The sequence below is a fragment of the Poecilia reticulata genome, chromosome 2 (genome assembly GCF_904066995.2).
Source record: "Poecilia reticulata chromosome 2, P_reticulata-male-v2, whole genome shotgun sequence".
NCBI classification, from domain to species: domain Eukaryota; kingdom Metazoa; phylum Chordata; class Actinopteri; order Cyprinodontiformes; family Poeciliidae; genus Poecilia; species Poecilia reticulata.
Window position 1 is genome coordinate 1,931,854 of NC_088831.1, and position 18,551 is coordinate 1,950,404.

General features: G+C 38.8%; 1 protein-coding gene across 11 annotated transcripts in view; it reads left to right on the top strand.

Moving 5' to 3' along the window:
* Positions 1 to 18,551, top strand: part of filip1l (filamin A interacting protein 1-like) — a 163,956-nt gene that overhangs the window by 80,756 nt on the left and 64,649 nt on the right. For 9 of the 11 annotated variants that reach the window (XM_081614634.1, XM_017302573.2, XM_008430830.3 and 6 more), the window contains 2 exons: positions 16,029 to 16,202; positions 16,318 to 16,511. The exons of 1 other annotated variant lie outside the window; for it this stretch is intronic. In XM_081614634.1, coding sequence (XP_081470760.1) covers positions 16,029 to 16,202; positions 16,318 to 16,511 — 368 coding nt within the window. The remainder of the gene's footprint in view (positions 1 to 16,028; positions 16,203 to 16,317; positions 16,512 to 18,551) is intronic. One more of the 11 variants, XM_008430843.3, reaches the window with a different exon arrangement.

Below are 18,551 nucleotides of genomic sequence, written 5' to 3' on the forward strand. Positions count from 1 at the left end.
AGCACATGTTAAGGTTATCAAAGTCAATAGAAAGCTAGCAACAGTTAGGGTAGCATAACTGACCTACTTTACGTTAAAACTTTTTCCTCACCTGTTAAATCTGAAGCCCATCCATCCATCCATCCATCCATCCATCCATCCATCCATCCATCCATCCATCCATCCATCCATCCATCCATCCATCCATCCATCCATCCATCCATCCATCCATCCATCCATCCATCCATCCATCCATCCATCCATCCATTTTCTTCCTCTTTTCCGGGGCCGGGCCGCGGGGGCAGCAGCTTCCAGACTTCCCTCTCCCCAGCCACTTCTTCCAGCTCCTCCGGGGGAATCCCAAGGCGTTCCCAGGCCAGCCGAGAGACATAGTCCCCCAAAAACCTTATGGTAAATTACTGGTCACTGTTCTTACCAGAATTGTACCATACAAATTATAGTACAACACACGGAAGTGTAACTTGTCAGCATTTCTATACAGAAAGTTATAAAGAAAATAACTTTCTTTAAGAAAATAACTTTCTTTAAAACAATTTCTATTTAAAAATATAGTTAAAAAGAAAACAATTCTATTTTGTGTCCACTTTCCTCACGGTATTACTGAGATCAGGAAAACAAAACAAACAAAAAAAAAACAGCATGTGTCCACATAAGAGATAACCTATTGTAGAAGAAAAACTGGTGATAAAAGGATTCTTGTTCTGGGTTGAGAGTAACAAGACACCGAGTTCAGATTTTGCTCAGAATGGTTGTAGTCTTCCCAGTCACAGGTTGAAATTGACTCACATGTTGTCAATCGGGTGTTTCCTCTCTGCTGGAAAACAAACAAAGCAAAAGTTAGAAAGATGCACTACATGAACATCATATAAATGCACCATTTGCTTACATGTTTGTTTCACCTTTGTTGGCTTGCATATGGAGACTTCAACCAGGCGGTGTGATCATTTCTGACTGAAAATTCAGTAGTTCCTAAACCTTTGTTTGTTGACGACAGGTGTGATCCTCTGCAATCTGACAAAATAGACAAACAAAAAACATAAATAAAAACAAATATAACTGTTTTAGGCAATTTATGAAATAGATACTCACCATTTATCTGAGTGTCATGAAGGCCAATAAGTTGTCTTCAAACATTTATGTAAGTTACAATTCCTGCAAGCTAACAGAAACAAAGCTGTAAATGTGTACACTTTTCATACAGGCAAACAAATAGATACATCTGAGACAATTTATGCTATGTTAGTTTTTCTCAGTCACTTTGGTGCATTTCTCAAGTCATTGTTGGCATTTCCAAAACAGTAAGCGCATTTCTCAAAACAATTTATAGAAACGGCAACAATAGCATTTGTTGCTGTTTGACAAATCCTTAGTTCAGCTCTCAAAATTCTGTCAGTTAACATACCAGTGACTCAAAAATAATAAGTTATAGTTTCTCTATGTACAGATAAGATGGTCAAATTGATTAGTCATGGGAAGAGACTACAAAATTCACATTTACGCTTTTGCTGTAATTTATTGATGGACCATGCCATGGTGATTCAGAAAGAAAAAGACAGAAATGCAGAGAACAAAAAAAGTAGAAAAGGAACCATAGGACAATCTCCTTATGGAAAACTGTACAGTGCTGTAGAAATTACATTACATTTTAATTTCCATCGTCATGCTGACAAAGGTTCCTCAGTGGGGTTAAGGAATGGACAGTAGGGTGGGAGAACCTCCATCAGCATCATGTTGTGGGTCGCAAACCATATCCTGATGTTGGACTGATGGAAACTGGCAGATGTCCTCAGCCTCTTCTGACTCTTCTGCTTTCCTCCCAACTATTTCCTCCTCAGCCTCACTCCTCTTCCTCTCTCTGGCTTTTCACTCTGTCCAGATACTTGTTCATCAGTTCTCAGAAATGTAACATTGTGTTGTGTTCTGGCTATATAGACCATATTGTTGCCAACTGATGGTTCACAAGATGCACCTTCAATCTGTTTCAGAAAACTGGTTGATCGTTGGTTGAGCTAATGGTTCATACATTGACCTGTTAGAGAAACTCAGGACTCACTTGGGAGCAATTTACCAATTCAGGACAGATTTAGAAAAGAATTAATTGTAAATTAATTAAAATATGATTGACATTATGACAACTTTAAGACTTATGCATGTTAAGACTTACACAATGAACTTATGCTGTTTTGGAAGTTGAGAATTCAACACAGACACGTTTAACATATTTTGATCAACACAATTAATGCAAATTACAACGGGGGAAAAGCAGAGAAGTGTACATAATCAGTTACATGATGTACAAAAGCAAAACTTGCAAAAGGAATGAGAAACTCATTTTTTGATGTGCAGAAGTGAAACAGTAATTTGAAGATTGAACAGGTAGTTTTAAGAATTTCAATTCTGCTCTGAGAAATGCACCCAAAACTGTAAAATGTTAATATTTAAATTCACTTATCTTAAAATCCTTCAACTGTCATGGACCCAGTGACTTTAGTGCAAGTATTTTGGGGGTGAGAGTCAAGAGGTCAAAGAAAAATATTAAATATTAGCTCTGATGCCAAGCTTTACACTTCCAAGTATTACCAAAGTATTGAAACAAAAGCTAATGTGATCTTCACAGATTTAACTTGCATGCATGAACATTTCACACTCAAAGTAATTCAAATTAATTACTGAACCAAACTTGGAAAAAGTTGCTTCTGCCATTAACAATAACTTTAAGCACATGCAGTCTAAAGTAGACCAGAAATATAATCTATGCAGTCGTTCCTACAGAAACATTAATGGAAGTGATGCATCTGGGAAAATTAAATGTTCCATATAGTAAAAATATCTAGCTGTAGTGCATGTACATACACAGCATGGTACAAAAATTACACATTTCTTTATCAGTTGGTTAAAGTTAGCTAACTTCAGTTAAAACCGTGAAAGGGATTCACATGTGATGCAGAAATGTGTTTCCTTCTCCTGAACGCACAAAAATAGCAGACACTTGATTTCAAAGACAGTAGCTGCATCCTGACAAGATCAGGCCTACTGGCCTCTCAGCACCCTGAGCTAGCACCTGCTAGTTAGCAGCCTTAGCTAGCGCATTGTGACTTTATTGTGTTGAGTTCAGGACACCACAGTTTCCTGAGCCACACTCAACTACAGGAACAGAGTTAAAAGAATCTTGCTGCTGATGCTGAAGGAACAAGCAGCAATACAAACTAGATAATTATTTGTTTACATGACAAATAACAGTCTCCATTTACTGTAAACCCTGCTATTTATCACAGTAACAAAATGAAAAACTCTCTAGAGTATTCTCTACTAATAGCATAATATTTAAAATCAAGTGTGGATTTTATGAAACTTCAATGAAGGGCGACTTCACAACTTTTATGATTTTAGATAACACTAGAATTGTTCTTTATTGAAGTTTCACAAATCAGATAAAGGTTTCACAAATCCCACACTTGGTTTTAAATATTCTGTTATGAGTTGAGAATAATCTAGTCCCGATTTGAAGAGTCTAGGTGTTGTAGTTTTTTAGCTAGAGTAAATTAAAGATGCTGATGGTAGGGTAAAATTAGGTGGAATTGCCCTTTAGCCATTTCCCAAATTGGAAGCAGCAATTGGAAACCAACTTCAGTTTCATCCAAGCAAGAGGGGCTAACATACAGTATAAGAAATCTATGGTTGGCATAAAATTAATCTCAAATGCATAATTTAATCAAATATTCTCATAAATGATAGTGGCGTTGGCTGTAGGGGTTTGCTTTGCAATCTGTGGATCGCCAGATTGATGCCTGGTCTACTGTTGAGATTTCAGGTTGGTGTATTAAAGGCATTATTAAAAAAGAAACCAACATATCACACCAGCATTCTGTTCTTTGTAAAAATTACTTTTGCAGTCTTGTTTACGGTTTTACATTGTAGATATAATTATCAGCAAAATTTGTAATTTTGGCTGATTACCCTAAACTATTAAGTTTAGGGTAATTAACTGCTGGCAATATTACAATATTTTTTATGAACTTTACAATTACTTATCTTTTTACAATATATTTCTGTATTTTCTACATTCATGACTGTCAAAATTACTTAGGATATATGTTTATTGAGTTATGATAATTCCATGTATTTTCTATGGTTGCATAATGCTTTGAATATTACGGTCAGTAACTGTTGGTATTTTACCATTTTTTACCATAGATTTACGGATTTTTTTTTCTGTTGACTTAGTGTAACTCCATGTATTTTCTACGGTAACAAAATGCTTTGGATATTACGGTCAGTAACCGTTGGTATTTCACAATTTTCTACCGTAAATTTACAGAGTTTTTTTGCAGTGTTGACTTACGGTAAGGTAATTCCATGTATTTTCTACGGTAACAAAATGTTTTGGATATTACGGTCAGTAACTGTTGGTATTTCACAATTTTCTACCGTAAATTCACTGACTTTTTTTGCAGTTTCGACTTGCGGTAGTTCCATGTAGCTTCTACGGTAATGAAATGTTTTTGGATATGACGGTCAAAAACTGTTGGGCTTTTACAGTTTGTTACCGTAAATTTACGGACTTACTTTGCAGTTTCCACTTATGGTAGTTCCATGTAATTTCTACGGTAATGAAATGTTTTTGGATATGACGGTCAAAAATTGTTGGTCTTTTACCGTTTTTTACTGTAAATTTACTGACTTTCTTTTACAGTGTAGGCTTGAATTAACCGCTAAATATTGCGTCCATTTTTCAGATTCTTTGCGTGACTGTGGTATTTTTAGACCACACATAATGTTGACTCAATGGACAGCAATGGCGCAGGTGTGGCGCACGATAAGTCACATAATGTCCAGTCCAGTAATACATCCATCAATGCTGCTGCCTCGCGCTCTGTCCTTCTCTTGCACTTCCCGCTTAGGTGTCAGGTTATGTTGTGTTGCATTCAATGTTGTCGGAAAAAAAGAGATTTGTGCGCTTAATGTCCGATTTCCCATAACTATTTATTGAATTCATAGTCGCCAGCTGGGGTGGCAAAAGGGGTGGTAAGGCTCTCATTTTGGGTGGCAACTGCCACCCCATGCCACCCCAGTAGATCCGCCTCTGGCTGAAATAATGTGGAATTCTAGTATTAACAGGGTTTTAAAATATGAACTATTAATGGTTTTCAAGACTCCAAGTGGCACTTACTTTATTAGATGCAGATGAAGGCACCGTCCAACATGGAAGAAGAAAAGACAATACAATTTAGATCTAAATAATATGGAAGCAGAAATATTTTAAAGAAAAGGACAAACAGTAACCTGAATAAAATGCCACTCAAAGTCCATCAGGTTTTTGATGAGGGTGAAAACCTGAACATTGACTGTCACTTTTTCTTTTGAATGGTCTTTCCTGTCTTTTTGGATACCATCTTCCCATGACCGGTTTTTGTATGGAGGACCAAAACTGACATAATAAATAAAAGAATAAATATATAAATAAAAGAATAAATCTATATCCAACATATATAAATAAAATAATCAATATAAAAATAAAAGTATAAATATATAAATAAAAGAATAAATATATATCCAACATATATAAATAAAATAATATAAAAATAAAAGTAGAAATATATAAATAAAAGAATAAATATATATCGAACATAATAATAAATGAAAGAATCAATATAAAAATAAAAGTAGAAATATATAAATGAAAGAATCAATATAAAAATAAAAGTAGAAACGTATATTTAAAAGAATAAATATATAAATAAAAGAATAAATATATACTTTGTTTTGATTTTACTTCTCCCTTTTCCGTTTGCTGTACATATTTCTGTATTGTTTTCTGTATTTATTTCTGTATTGTTTTCTGTATTTATTTCTGTATTGTTTTCTGTATTGTTTTGTCGCTGCATCATTATGTTAATGAGGTGGGCTGCCTTCTATGTCCAGCTCTCTATTGGTCAATAAACAGGAAAGAGAACGATCTGTGTGCAAATCGATTCTGAATGCCTTCGCTGTGGTCTTCTTCGGAGAGGCTTATTCACCCTTTTCACAAGACGTCAAACATCTGTTTAACATCCTAACATCCACTTTCTATACATAATCTAAACTGGACAAATTCCTCGCTGAATGATACCCGTTTGACTACAAAGGTACGTGTTTTGTTTTTTTTCTAGCGATTAGTTGATATGTTAGGCTAGCAAGAGTAATTTGTTAGTTGGCTAACATTACGTAGCCTTTCTGTTTTGGAAATAGAACGTATTTAGGCTCTAATCTTAATTACATTTTTATAGTATAGAATAATGTCTTTGGTCCACAATGGCAGCTTTAATTTTAGCATTTCCTCTCCTCCACATACTTTGTTGCCAGATGTGTAAAATTTACAAAAAGCAATTTAAATGTAAAAGTTTAATTTAAATGTAAATTTATATATATATATATATATATATATATATATATGTAGAGAGAGAGATAATCACATCTCTCCAATGAAACGTTAATATCTACATCTATAACTAAAGCAGCATATTCCTCATGTCTTGATCGTAGCAGGAGTTTAACTTCTCAGGACGTGATGGAGCAGCGGGTGTTTGGCATAACTTAAGTTTTGGACTTGTGGCTACAAGTAATGTCGCTACTGAGCGGGTGGTGAAACTAGCGTAAGTGAGGAGGTTTAATACAATCACGCATTTTACATGACGGGTGGCAACCCCAGTCTATACAATAGAAATGTGATTAAGATTAGAGCCTAAAGACATTCTATTTCCAAAACAGAAAGGCTACGTAATGTTAGCCAGCTAACAAATTACTATTGCTAGCCTAGCATATCAACTAACCGCTAGAAAAAAACCAAAACACGTACCTTTGTAGTCAAACTGGTATCATTCAGCGAGGAATTTGTCCTGTTTAGATTATGTATAGAAAGTGGATGCTAGGATGTTAAACGGATGTTTGACGTATGGTGAAAAGGGTCTACAAGCCTCTCCGAAGAGGACCACAGCGAAGGCATTCACAATCGATCTGCACACGGATCGTTCTCTTTCCTGTTTATTGACCAATAGAGAGCTGGACATAGAAGGCAGCCCACCTCATTAACATAACGATGCAGCGAGAAAACAATACAGAAATAAATACAGCAAACGGAAAAGGGAGAAGTAATAAAATCAAAACAAAGTATATATTTATTCAAATATTTATACTTTTATTTTTATATTGATTCTTTCATTTATATCCATCCATCCATTTTCTTTCACCCTTGTCCCTCAGTGGGGTCGGGAGGGTTGCTGGTGCCAATCTCCAGCTAACGTTCCGGGCGAGAGGCGGGTCACCCTGGACAGGTCGCCAGTCTGTCGCAGGGCAACACAGAGACACACAGGATAAACAACCATGCACACACACACTCTCACACCTAGGGACAATTTAGAGAGGCCAATTAACCTGACAGTCATGTTTTTGGACTGTGGGAGCAAACCGGAGTACCCGGAGAAAACCCATGCATGCACAGGGAGAACATGCAAACTCCATGCAGAAAGACCCCAGGCCGGGAATCGAACCCAGAACCTTCTTGCTGCAAGGCAACAGCTCTACCAACTGCGCCACTGTGCAGCCCGTCTTTCATTTATATATTTCTACTTTTATTTTTATATTGATTCTTTTATTTATTATTATGTTGGATATATATTATTTTATTGATATATTTATTATTTTATTTATATATGTTGAATATATATTTATTATTTTATTTATATATTTATTCTTTTATTTATTATTATGTCAGTTTTGGTCCTCCATACTTTTGTGCCCCTTTTTGGGTAAATCCCAATGAAACGACTAAAAAACAAAATCAAAAATGGGAAAATTCCTGAGAATATAAATAATGTGGCATTCTGAATACAGCTGCTGCAATATATAAATAAAGGTGTTTTTAATTACGTAAAGAGAAAACATCACCACCTTTGTCAAATGTCAATCATAACTTGCTTTAAAACTTTTAAACCACATCATTGTATTTTGCTCATTGTAAAAAAAAATCAGAGGAATGGTCTTACCGTTGAATGAACTCCAAAGTCTTGGCTGGCTCATGTTGATATTGGGTGTTGAAGGTGTAGAACAGTGGTCCCCAAACTACGGCCCACGGGCTGGATCCGGCCCGCCTCCACATTTGTTCCGGCCCCCTGAACAATACCAGTGAGCATTCAGATTTTCTTTTCATATATTGTATTTTCCGGTTTATATGTGGATTTTTCTTCAACTTTAGCAGGAGGTGTGTCCTGTAAACTGTGGGTGTTTTGTTTTGTATGGCGCATTGCTACTTGACTTGGAACTGCTTGACTTTTATGTTATTTAATCGGTACGGTTGTTTGCTAGCGGTAGAGCAGATGAATACACACTTTTTTTATGAACGCCGCATTCCAGGTCGAATTCTTTGAAGCAATGCCTGTAAGTAGCAGCAGCTTATACTTCAAAACGAGCTTTATGTTAACATATGAGGAATTCATATGTTAAAGTTACTTTCCCTCAATGGAATATATACTAGTCAGTTCCAGTGACCGTTTCACTAATGGTTTTTGCCCATGTGCTTTCTGGGTAAAAATCAATCAAGAAACCTGCACCCCCACCCCCGAACAGTTTCCACCTTCAATTCACCCCTCCCCGTCAACAATTTCCGGCAGCGCATGAGATAAACGTGTAACACTTTTTCTGTCACAAACTGACTCCGGCCCCCCACCAGAGAAGGGAAAAGTTATGTGGCCCTCACAGGAAAAATTTTGGGGACCACTGGTGTAGAAGATGGACAACACTGTCCTGTCTGGAATGTTGGCTGGACCCTCTCAAAGACAATATGGCCTTCAATGCTGACCATGCAGGAAACTGCTTGCCGCAGGGACTGTAATAAACCAAGTCCTTATTTGGAAGAACATAAAACAAATCCTCTCATTGATACAGTATGCATTTAAATGATCATCATAATAAAGATGTCTACTCTGCCAGGTAAAGTAAAAGCAAGGATTTTAACTCCTCAATTGTCATGCAAGTCACATCAATGTTGAAAACTGTAGGCTTGATTAATATACAGAAGTTGTAGAGGAATTCATGGTACTTTGCACTGAAGGTGAAGTATGCTTTCAAAGTTCATTAAAAGCTATCTTGGATGATCTTGTGATCATTGATGGTGAAGTGTCTTTGGTGCTGCTCTTGTTTTCACCAACATGCAGGAGGAAGGGCTGTCCTGGTTGCACGGCAATGAGGAAGGCTTCAACACTGGCTTGCATCTTAGACATAATGATAAGAAGACGAATAATAAAAATTATTAAATATATTTAGTAGCACAGCTACATTCAGATAGCAAAAAAAGCGAAAGAGAAAGTGCTTCTACAAGGATCATTAGAATAACCACATACCTGCACAGATCTGAAAACATGGCCCACAGTTTGACATGAGCTGTTTTGGGTTCTTCTTGTGGCCTTTGGCTGTAAGACGTAGCACATGAACCAACAGAAGAATGCCTGGTTTTCCCAGCCTGGAAGAACAACAGGATAAATAGCAGACACATTAGGATAATAATAAAGATTTTAAAGAGAAGTGAGCAAAACTAACCAGACCCACCAAAATACTTTGTCCACCCGGTTTACCCTGGAGAGCATTTTTCACCGCCTACAACATAAAGCATAAAAATGTCAGAAATAATTACCATGAACACAACTCAGACATTAGGCATTATAGAAATTACTCAGCTTATAGAAACATTCTGGAGAGGATTTCTTCTGCCAACCTGTCAAAAGAAATGTGTTGAAGTCATCATAACACGCTTCAGTCACCAACATGACGTACTAATGAAGAAAAAAAGAGTCAGCCAATATGTCATTATTTATCATTGTTATTTATAAAGACAAAAACATTTTGGCTTAGCTTTGATCGCATAGATCAAACCACCGGTCCAGCACAGCCATTCTCCCCATTATACCCTCTATAGCCGAAAACTTCAAGAAAAATACTCTGTAGCTAAATAATGTTAACTCAAACTGCCTTTCTGACAGTTTTAATGTTCATTTAACCACCCGAGACATCGTGCTACACCTGCTTGGCTAGCTTTAGCTGCTAACAAAAAAAATAAACCAAGGGTGCTTACGTCCAGTCCTCGAGAGCTACCGTCCTGAAACTTTTCGATGCATCTTTACTCCAACAGACCTGCTAACCAGCCTTTCATTTGATTCAGGTGTGTTAATTGGCGCGGGAAAGCGTCTGAAAGTTGCAGGATAGCAGCTCTCAAGGACTGGACTTGAGCACCTCTGTACTGAACAGTCGTACCGCGATATCCAAACAAATAAACTTACATTAAGCATAAGTTGATACTCTTGCGCAAACAGAGTTAATGCGTTCATACAAAATAATCAAAGTAAAAAACATAACAATCTTAACATGTAACGTACTTTTTTAAATAGATCTTTACAGAATACATAACAGTATAAACGGGGCTGCAGAGTGGCACAGTTGGTAGAGCTGTTGCCTTGCAGCAAGAAGGTTCTGGGTTCGATTCCCGGCCCCGGTCTTTCTGCATGGAGTTTGCATGTTCTCCCTGTGCATGCGTAGGTTTTCTCCGGGTACTCCGGCTTCCTCCCACAGTCCAAAAACATGACTGTTAATTGGCCTTTCCAAATTGCCCCCAGGTGTGAGTGTGTGTTTGTGTGTCTCTGTGTTGCCCCTGTGTTGCCCTGCGACAGACTGGCAGACCAGGGTGTACCCCGCCTCCTGCCCGGCACGTCAGCTGGAGATGGGCACCAGCAACCCTCCCAACCCCACCAAGGGACAAGGGTGCAGGAAAATGGATGGATGGATAATAGTATAAACACAGCATACATTGTGGTATAATGTCCGCCAGGGAGTTACAAACATTGAGACATTACATTACATAAATACATTAAAGAAAGAACATAAAGAGCATGTTTTAATAGTTTTGGGGAACTTACTGTACCACCTTGTTATGATAAGCTCCAGACAAGACGCCATACTGCTTTCTCCCGGGCAAACACGTGATGTCAAAGATAGATTGTGGGAGCAACTCTTTATCAAACACCATCTTTTTAGGGAAACTGACAAACCTATCTTTGAATTTGACTAAACAAGTGTTTAATTAACATTGTATTTTTAACATACAACATCAACACTGGTAATCTAACACTTGATTATGCTCTGTAGATTTTGATTAATTCCCTAAAAGATTTATTATGGAAAGTATTTTTTTCTTTCAGTTTAATATTGTCTTTAAATGCTGGTTCTCTAAGATGCAAATACAAGTAAAATGTCTTGCCTAGGAAAAACCTGTATTGTACATTTATTTTGTGGTAGTTTACTGCCAGTCGTTAATTCTGATTGTGACAAGAGAAGAAGACATCAAATTGACAATATCCTATCGTATTTTGGAATAACAGTATCTTACTGCTGGAATTCACCCGTAAATTTACAGCCATTTCTAAGAGTGCAGTTCAGTTAAATCTAATCTTGGCAACTTTTTCTTTTTCAACCCTAATAAATGTGATATTCAATTGACTTGTTATGACTCAAATTTTTAGTGTCCTCCCCCATCTGCTGCTGCTGCTGCATCGTTGTGGGAAAACCTGGAGCGGCAGAGATATCCGCGGCTTATATGTGTATGTTTACTAGTTTAAAAAAAACTTTGGGGTTGTGGCTTATAGTCCAGTGCGGCTCATAGTTCGGAAAATACGGACTATAATCCTTCCTGGATTTTTTCTGTGAAGAACCCAGAGAGGGTTATTTGGTCATTATTTATTTCATTAATAGTGTTATTTATTTCCTGACTTGTTCTGTGAAGAACCCAGAGAGGGTTATTTGATTGTGCTTTCTGGAAAACAATACATTTTTACATTTAGGCACTCCTGCAATCGTCACACTTTTTTCTGTTACAAACTGACTCCAGCCCCCCACCAGAGAAGGAAAAAGTTATGTGGCCCTCACAGGAAAACGTTTGGGGACCCCTGCTTTACAGGATGAAACTTTACATCCACATCATGTGTATCCACATCCAGCAACAAGAGAAGTAATTCCTATTAGAAGTTCATGCAGAATATCAGCATGAAGCCTATATAAAGTTGGACATATAACTATAATGATAGTTTAATGGGTTACACAAAGTCAGTGGTCCCCAAACTTTTCCCTTTTGTGGTGGGGGGCCGGAGTCAGTTTGTAACAGAAAAAGTTACAAACTTTTTCTGTTACAGAAGGGGGGGGGGGGGGCGTTACTCGATTGATTTTTACCCAGAAAGCACATGGTCAAAAACCGTTAGTTAAACGGTCACTGGGCATTGAGGGAAAGTAACTTAAACATATGAATTCCTCATATGTTAAAACAAATGCTTGTTTTGAAGTATAAGCTGCTACTTATAGGCATTGCTTCGAAGAATTCGACCTGGAATGCGGCGTTCATAACAAACACGTGTGTTCATCTGCTCTACTGCTAGCATACAACCGTACTGATTAAATAACATAAAAGTCGAGCAGTTCCCTAAAAGTCCAACAGATGGCAGCAATGCGCCATGAAAAACAAAACACCCACAGTTTACAGGACATACTTCCTGCTAAAGAGCCCCCTGGTAGTTGAAGAAAAATCCACATATAAACCGGAAAATATAATATATGAAAAAAAATCTGCTCTCTGGTATTGTTCAGGGGGCCGGACCAAATGTGGAGGCAGGCCGAATCCGGCCCGCGGGCCGTAGTTTGGGAACCACTGCACAAAGTATTTATAGCATATTTTCAGTGGACGTTATAAATGTGCTGTGAAAAAAAATCTGCTCTCTGGTATTGTTCAGGGGGCCGGACCAAATGTGGAGGCGGGCCGAATCCGGCCCGCGGGCCGTAGTTTGGGGACCACTGCACAAAGTATTTATAGCATATTTTCAGTGGACATTATAAATGTGCTGTGAACCCTCATATTGATCTGTTTGTGGATTTTTCTGTGAAATGTAACTCCAAGTTATTCATGGAAAATATGTCTGATTTTTGTAGAACATATCCAAGATATTCAAAAGAAAATGCAGCTTTAGTAGCTGAAACACCACAGTGCAATGCAACTTAAAACACTATTAGCTGTAGTTGCAAAACAGCCAATCGATGAGCGTCATTCATTTTCCTTACTGCTGATTGGCAGTATCCCTAAGATTAGAGATGAGGAAGGTGTTAGCGTCTGAGGTAATGCTAAGATAGTTTCCAATGTGTATTAGTGCATATTAAGGATGCATTCACACCAGCCCTGTTTTGTTCACCTTAATCTAAATCCAGTTTGTTTGTCTAGACAGCCTGGTTTGTTTGAGAAGGTGTGAATGTGTTAAACTCTGATGGGGACAAAAAAGCGAACTCTGGTCCGCCATGGTGTGCTTTTTTGTCTTTTTTTGCCAAAAAAAGAAATTTTAAAATCCAACACAACTCATTTTTTGTTTCCATTTGCTGAAGAAGAACGTTCATGCTCAGTGTCTTCTTCTGAGGTTTTTGTTTTTTCCTTCAGTGGTTCTTGGTGGAGTGATGATCAATTAGATTAAGCTCAAAAACCAGTTTGTACCAAAAACCCAACAAATTTAAGCAAACTCTACCAAGAAAAAAATGCCAAATATCCCAGCAGAATGATGCCAGCAGCTCGTGGAAGGCTGCAGAAAGTGTTCAGTTGAGGTGGAACCTACTAAGTAAGACACATTAGCAAGGGTTGTAGGATTCCTGAAAACATCTGACCAGAACTGTGGATCTAATCTAACTGTAGATCAAAACATCAACCTGTTAAAGCAACTTTACTAATAAATAATATAAATAAATTTGAAGTTTTGACCATAAACTTCCAAAGCCTATTTTTGGGGCCAAATAGGTCCCAAAAATAGCCCCAGACCTGCCTCTGGGGGCCGAGGCAGGTCTTAATTATCATATTACCTCTACAGTAATGAATGATTCTTTTCCAGCTTATTTAACATCATTAATAGACCTTTTATATCTCCTGAAACCTGCCAGGGGATTCCTGGATCTGATGCTGGAACGACAAGAAGTGGGTTCACCTGTTAGCTGTCTGTAAACACTGGCTATCCGTGATCACCGCCACTGCATGAAAAGTGGGATTTTCGACAGCTAGTTCTGCCGTGCGCATGGAGATTGAGGGCTATCGGCAAGAGGTTTTTGTCAGAGTGGAAAATTGTAGGGCACTGCCAAGAATGGTCAAAAACGCTGTGTGTCCGTGTTCCCCTATCACCCCCCCCCCTTGGGCCTAGGAGAGGTTTTCGTATTTAAATGAAGTTGCTGGGAGCCATGCAAATCAACTGTTGAGCACTGGCCTTTTGACTCTCATTCCTGTTGTAGCTAATCCATTTTACCTTCTCTTCACCTGTTTACTAGTTCCAGGACCTGGACAAAACCCCTCAGTGTTATTAATTGAGAATTAATGAGATTTAAATATAAAACAGGCATTAATGCTGAAAATGTTCTAATGTTACAAGGTCACACAAATGGAACAAGTTTGATGTGACATTCAACCATCCAGCACTGAACACACTTAGCTCAACTTAGTGATATAACCTTAACACTTAAGAAAGCACAATCAAAGAACCCTCTCTGGGTTCTTCACAGAACAAGTCAGGAAATAAATAACACTATTAATGAAATAAATAATAACCAAATAACCCTCTCTGGGTTCTTCACAGAAAAAAATCCAGGAAGGATATTTTCCGAACTACGAGCCGCACTAAGCCACAACCCCAAAGCTTTTTTTTTAAACTAGTAAACATACACATATAAGCCGCGGATATCTCTGCCGCTCCAGGTTTTCCACAACGATGCAACAGCAGCAGATGGGGGCATACACTAAAAATTTGAGTCATAACAAGTCAATTGAATATCACATTTATTAGGGTTGAAAAAGAAAAAGTTGCCAAGATTAGATTTAACTGAACTGATTATGGTAGTTTCCGAACGGTAACAGTAACGGTAAAAGTGAAAAAACATATTCACCTCCAAATCATAGTGTAGCAAATAGAGCGGTTGCTCCCGTCGTCTTTTATCCACCGCCTTTACTTTTTATTAAGTCTTTTATCTCTTAAAATGACTCCACAAACTATTGCTTCTACATCGTCATCTGTGTTTGGTTATTCTAAATTCCCGCTAAATTGGGGGATTTACTGGATTATCCTCTGGAATCGGAATGTTCGTGACTGGAATCGGTTCGTGTTGCTCCTGCCTTGGACACACGAACCGATCGAACCTCTTGTACTTTTATAAGCTCTGTAGTCACAGAATTTTGGAGAATCGGCCGACAAATCTTAAATCTTTCCGTCTAACCCAGACTTAAGACTCACAAGCTCTACTCATCTCATCTCGACTTCTGCCCAAACGCTCTGACTCTGGTCGCTATGGTAACGTTTATATATCCCTTCAAAATAACAGAAGCGCCATAAAAATGAACATTTTACTTTCGTGAAAATTTTAACTCACGATAATGACTAACAGGAGCCCTGAGCTTGTTTCTCTGCAACAATACGGTCCCATCTGGGAGTGATGAGAGACAATGACACCCGAGATGTGTTGCTTGAGCACAGCCTGCTTGGTCTCTACGTGGCAAAACAGCTTGAAGCTTCATTGCCTCATTAGCAGCCAGTCGCCGCATGTTACGCAGAGCGGGCTTGTAATGTGGGACTCACCTACCGATCCGGGATAAAACCATTCTCCTGTCTCTCCTCTGGGCCTTTTCCCCCTTGGCAAAGAAACTTTCCAAAGACATCTGATCTGTTTCTGACTCATTTTGCTGCTTGTGGGCTCAGTGTTGGTGCGCAAGTAAACGAAACTTCCAATGATTCACTTCCTGCTAAAGAGCCCCCTGGTGGTTGAAGAAAAATCCACATATAAACCGGAAAATACAATATATGAAAAAAAATCTGCTCTCTGGTATTGTTCAGGGGGCCGGACCAAATGTGGAGGCAGGCCGGATCCGGCCCGCAGGCCGTAGTTTGGGGACCCCTGCTGTAAAGCATAGTTTGGTCTGACCGCAATCACTCTCTGCTCCATCACAGGCCAGGGATGAGGTGATCACAGTCCTAAAGGCAGAGAAAATCGACTTGGCGCTGCTGGAAGCCAAGTATGGGTTTGTCACACCACAGAAAGTCCTGCAAGCCCTGCAGAGAGACGCCATCCAGGGAAAGTCGGACGTCTTCCAGGAAGACATCTACGAGAAACCCATGGCAGAGGTAACAGCAGTTTACAGTCAAAAATCTCAACCAATATGGCAATAATGGCTGCCAAATAACTGCTATGTGGTTTTAGAGGCAGATAACCCAGATGTTCTTTGTTAACCCAACACAGCTCGATAAGTTAGTGGAGAAGCAGAGAGAGACCCACCGGCGGATGCTGGAGCAGCTGCTGATGGTGGAGCAGGCCCACAAGCAGGCTCTGTACAAGCTGGAAGACGAGAAGAAGAACCACGGAGAGTTCATGAGGAAGAGCGACGAGTTCACCAACCTCCTGGAGCAGGAGTGCGAGAGGTCAGCGGGGAACTGGTTTGTAGTGTTTCTGCATGCATTATTAGTCATAATTTAACATTATGGGTTTCTTCCAAAACTCGCAAGATTTCAAGATTTGTAAAACCCCTTCTGAAGTATTGCTCAATTATATTATCAATATCCATTTCCTTCTATCAAGTTGAGCATATCTCAAACTATAGGGCCAACTCAAATTATCTCATAATAATGAGATAGTATCTCATTATAATGAGATACTATCTCATTATTATGAGATAGTATGTCGTTATTTTAATGAGATAATTATTCTTTTTTTTTTAGCAGAGTGGCGGAAATGGGCTTCCATAGCTCCTTTTTAACCTCCGTCTTCCCATTTCTGACTCTGGATCTTCAATATCCTCAAGCTTTGAAATAGCAGGCAGCTACAAACCCTGTGTTAGCTGTAGTGGCTAAGTTTTGGCTACAGTCCGCTGTCGCCTTGAAAATGAAAAAACAAGGCACTGGACTAATTACTGGACACAACGGCACACTAAAAAACAAGATTGTTGTACCAGTAGCTCGCAGATATTTTAAGTTTTGCTCTTTTTCATGGTACAGATCCTGCAGCTTTGGCTGAAAACAATAGGAGCAAGCAGGACCCGGAACCAATCTATGTGGCATAAATTCAAACGGAAATACGTCACCACCTCTCGTGGCATATACCCCATTACCAGACTTGTTGAAAAGCTAAACCTGGCATGTCAGCGCCGGTGAGGTTCAGGCAGCAGCGGCTCAGGGCAAAGGACACTTGAGGATGAAATTGTTGTTCCTGTGTTCTTATAATGTGCTATGACGCAACTCTCCAAAATAACAGGGTTAATACCCAGTGGCGCAAAAAGTGGGTATGCAGGGTATGCAACGCATAGGGGCGCAGCACCAAAGGGGGCGCCAAAACCCCGTCTGGAGGGGGTGGTGCGCCGATGATGTTCTCCCATACACTTCAGCGCACCTTACGCTCCTTCACCTCGCGCACTTAACGAGGTAAATGTAGCGAGTTTTACCCTTCACGTATCGTCGCCTCGGGTGGGGGGAGCGAGTGAGCGTCGCTCCTTGTGTATCTCTGGGGACGGTTTCTTTACGTCTTAGTAACTACGTACATATATGTCATGTTAGCTAGCTCTGCAGCAGTACAAAGATGTTTGACACAACCTTTAATGTCTAACAATTTCAGTTTAACAATTTCAAACAAACTGGGCGCGCCCCCTAGGATGGGGGGGAGGGGGGGGTTACACCGTGTAATTGCAGGGGAGGGCGCGGGAAGCCGTCTGGATGAAAAAAAACAAACTTGAACGCTGTATGCGTTGGGTTTTTACCTTAGAATGGCAAACTCTCTGTTATTTCTATGTCAATTTGATACAGTAGGGACTTCCACACTTCCCATATCTGTCTCCTCTGTCACTTTTTCTGCAACATTAAAACATGGATAGAACTATAACTACATTAATCATAGCTCTTCTTCTCTTCATTGTTTTTGTTGGTTTCTTGTGGTGCAGCTCTATGCTGCCTTCAGGAGAATGGGACATCACAGTATCATTCATAAAATTTCACCCACATGGCATTTATTGTGCAAACCAGAGCTTTCAGTGGAAAAACAAACGTTCCAGGTCCTTTTAATGCCATACAAATATGAGACAGAAACATTGATTATATTGTTATATAGACCTGTCTATTGATTCATAGATTAATAGTTTTACTGGTCAGAAATTACAAAGAACAAATCTGGTTCTTAATCAAATCCTAATGAGTCAAATTGAAAGTGTCATGGAATCATCAGCCTCATGACATTAACACTGATATGAAGAATAATATTGAATAAATAAATATATCAAATCTAATTAAAAACATAAATAAGTGATAAGTTATTTACTGTTATGATCTGTAGGTTATATATTTATTCTCAGTACTAGATGTGGTCTCAACAAACCCATGGCACTTCAACAATATTATTTTACCTTTTATCTCTAAATAGTGTTTGTTTATTCTTGCCATACATTCCTCTGTATTAATTATTGCTCTAAAGGTCTTGCCATACCAGTTTAT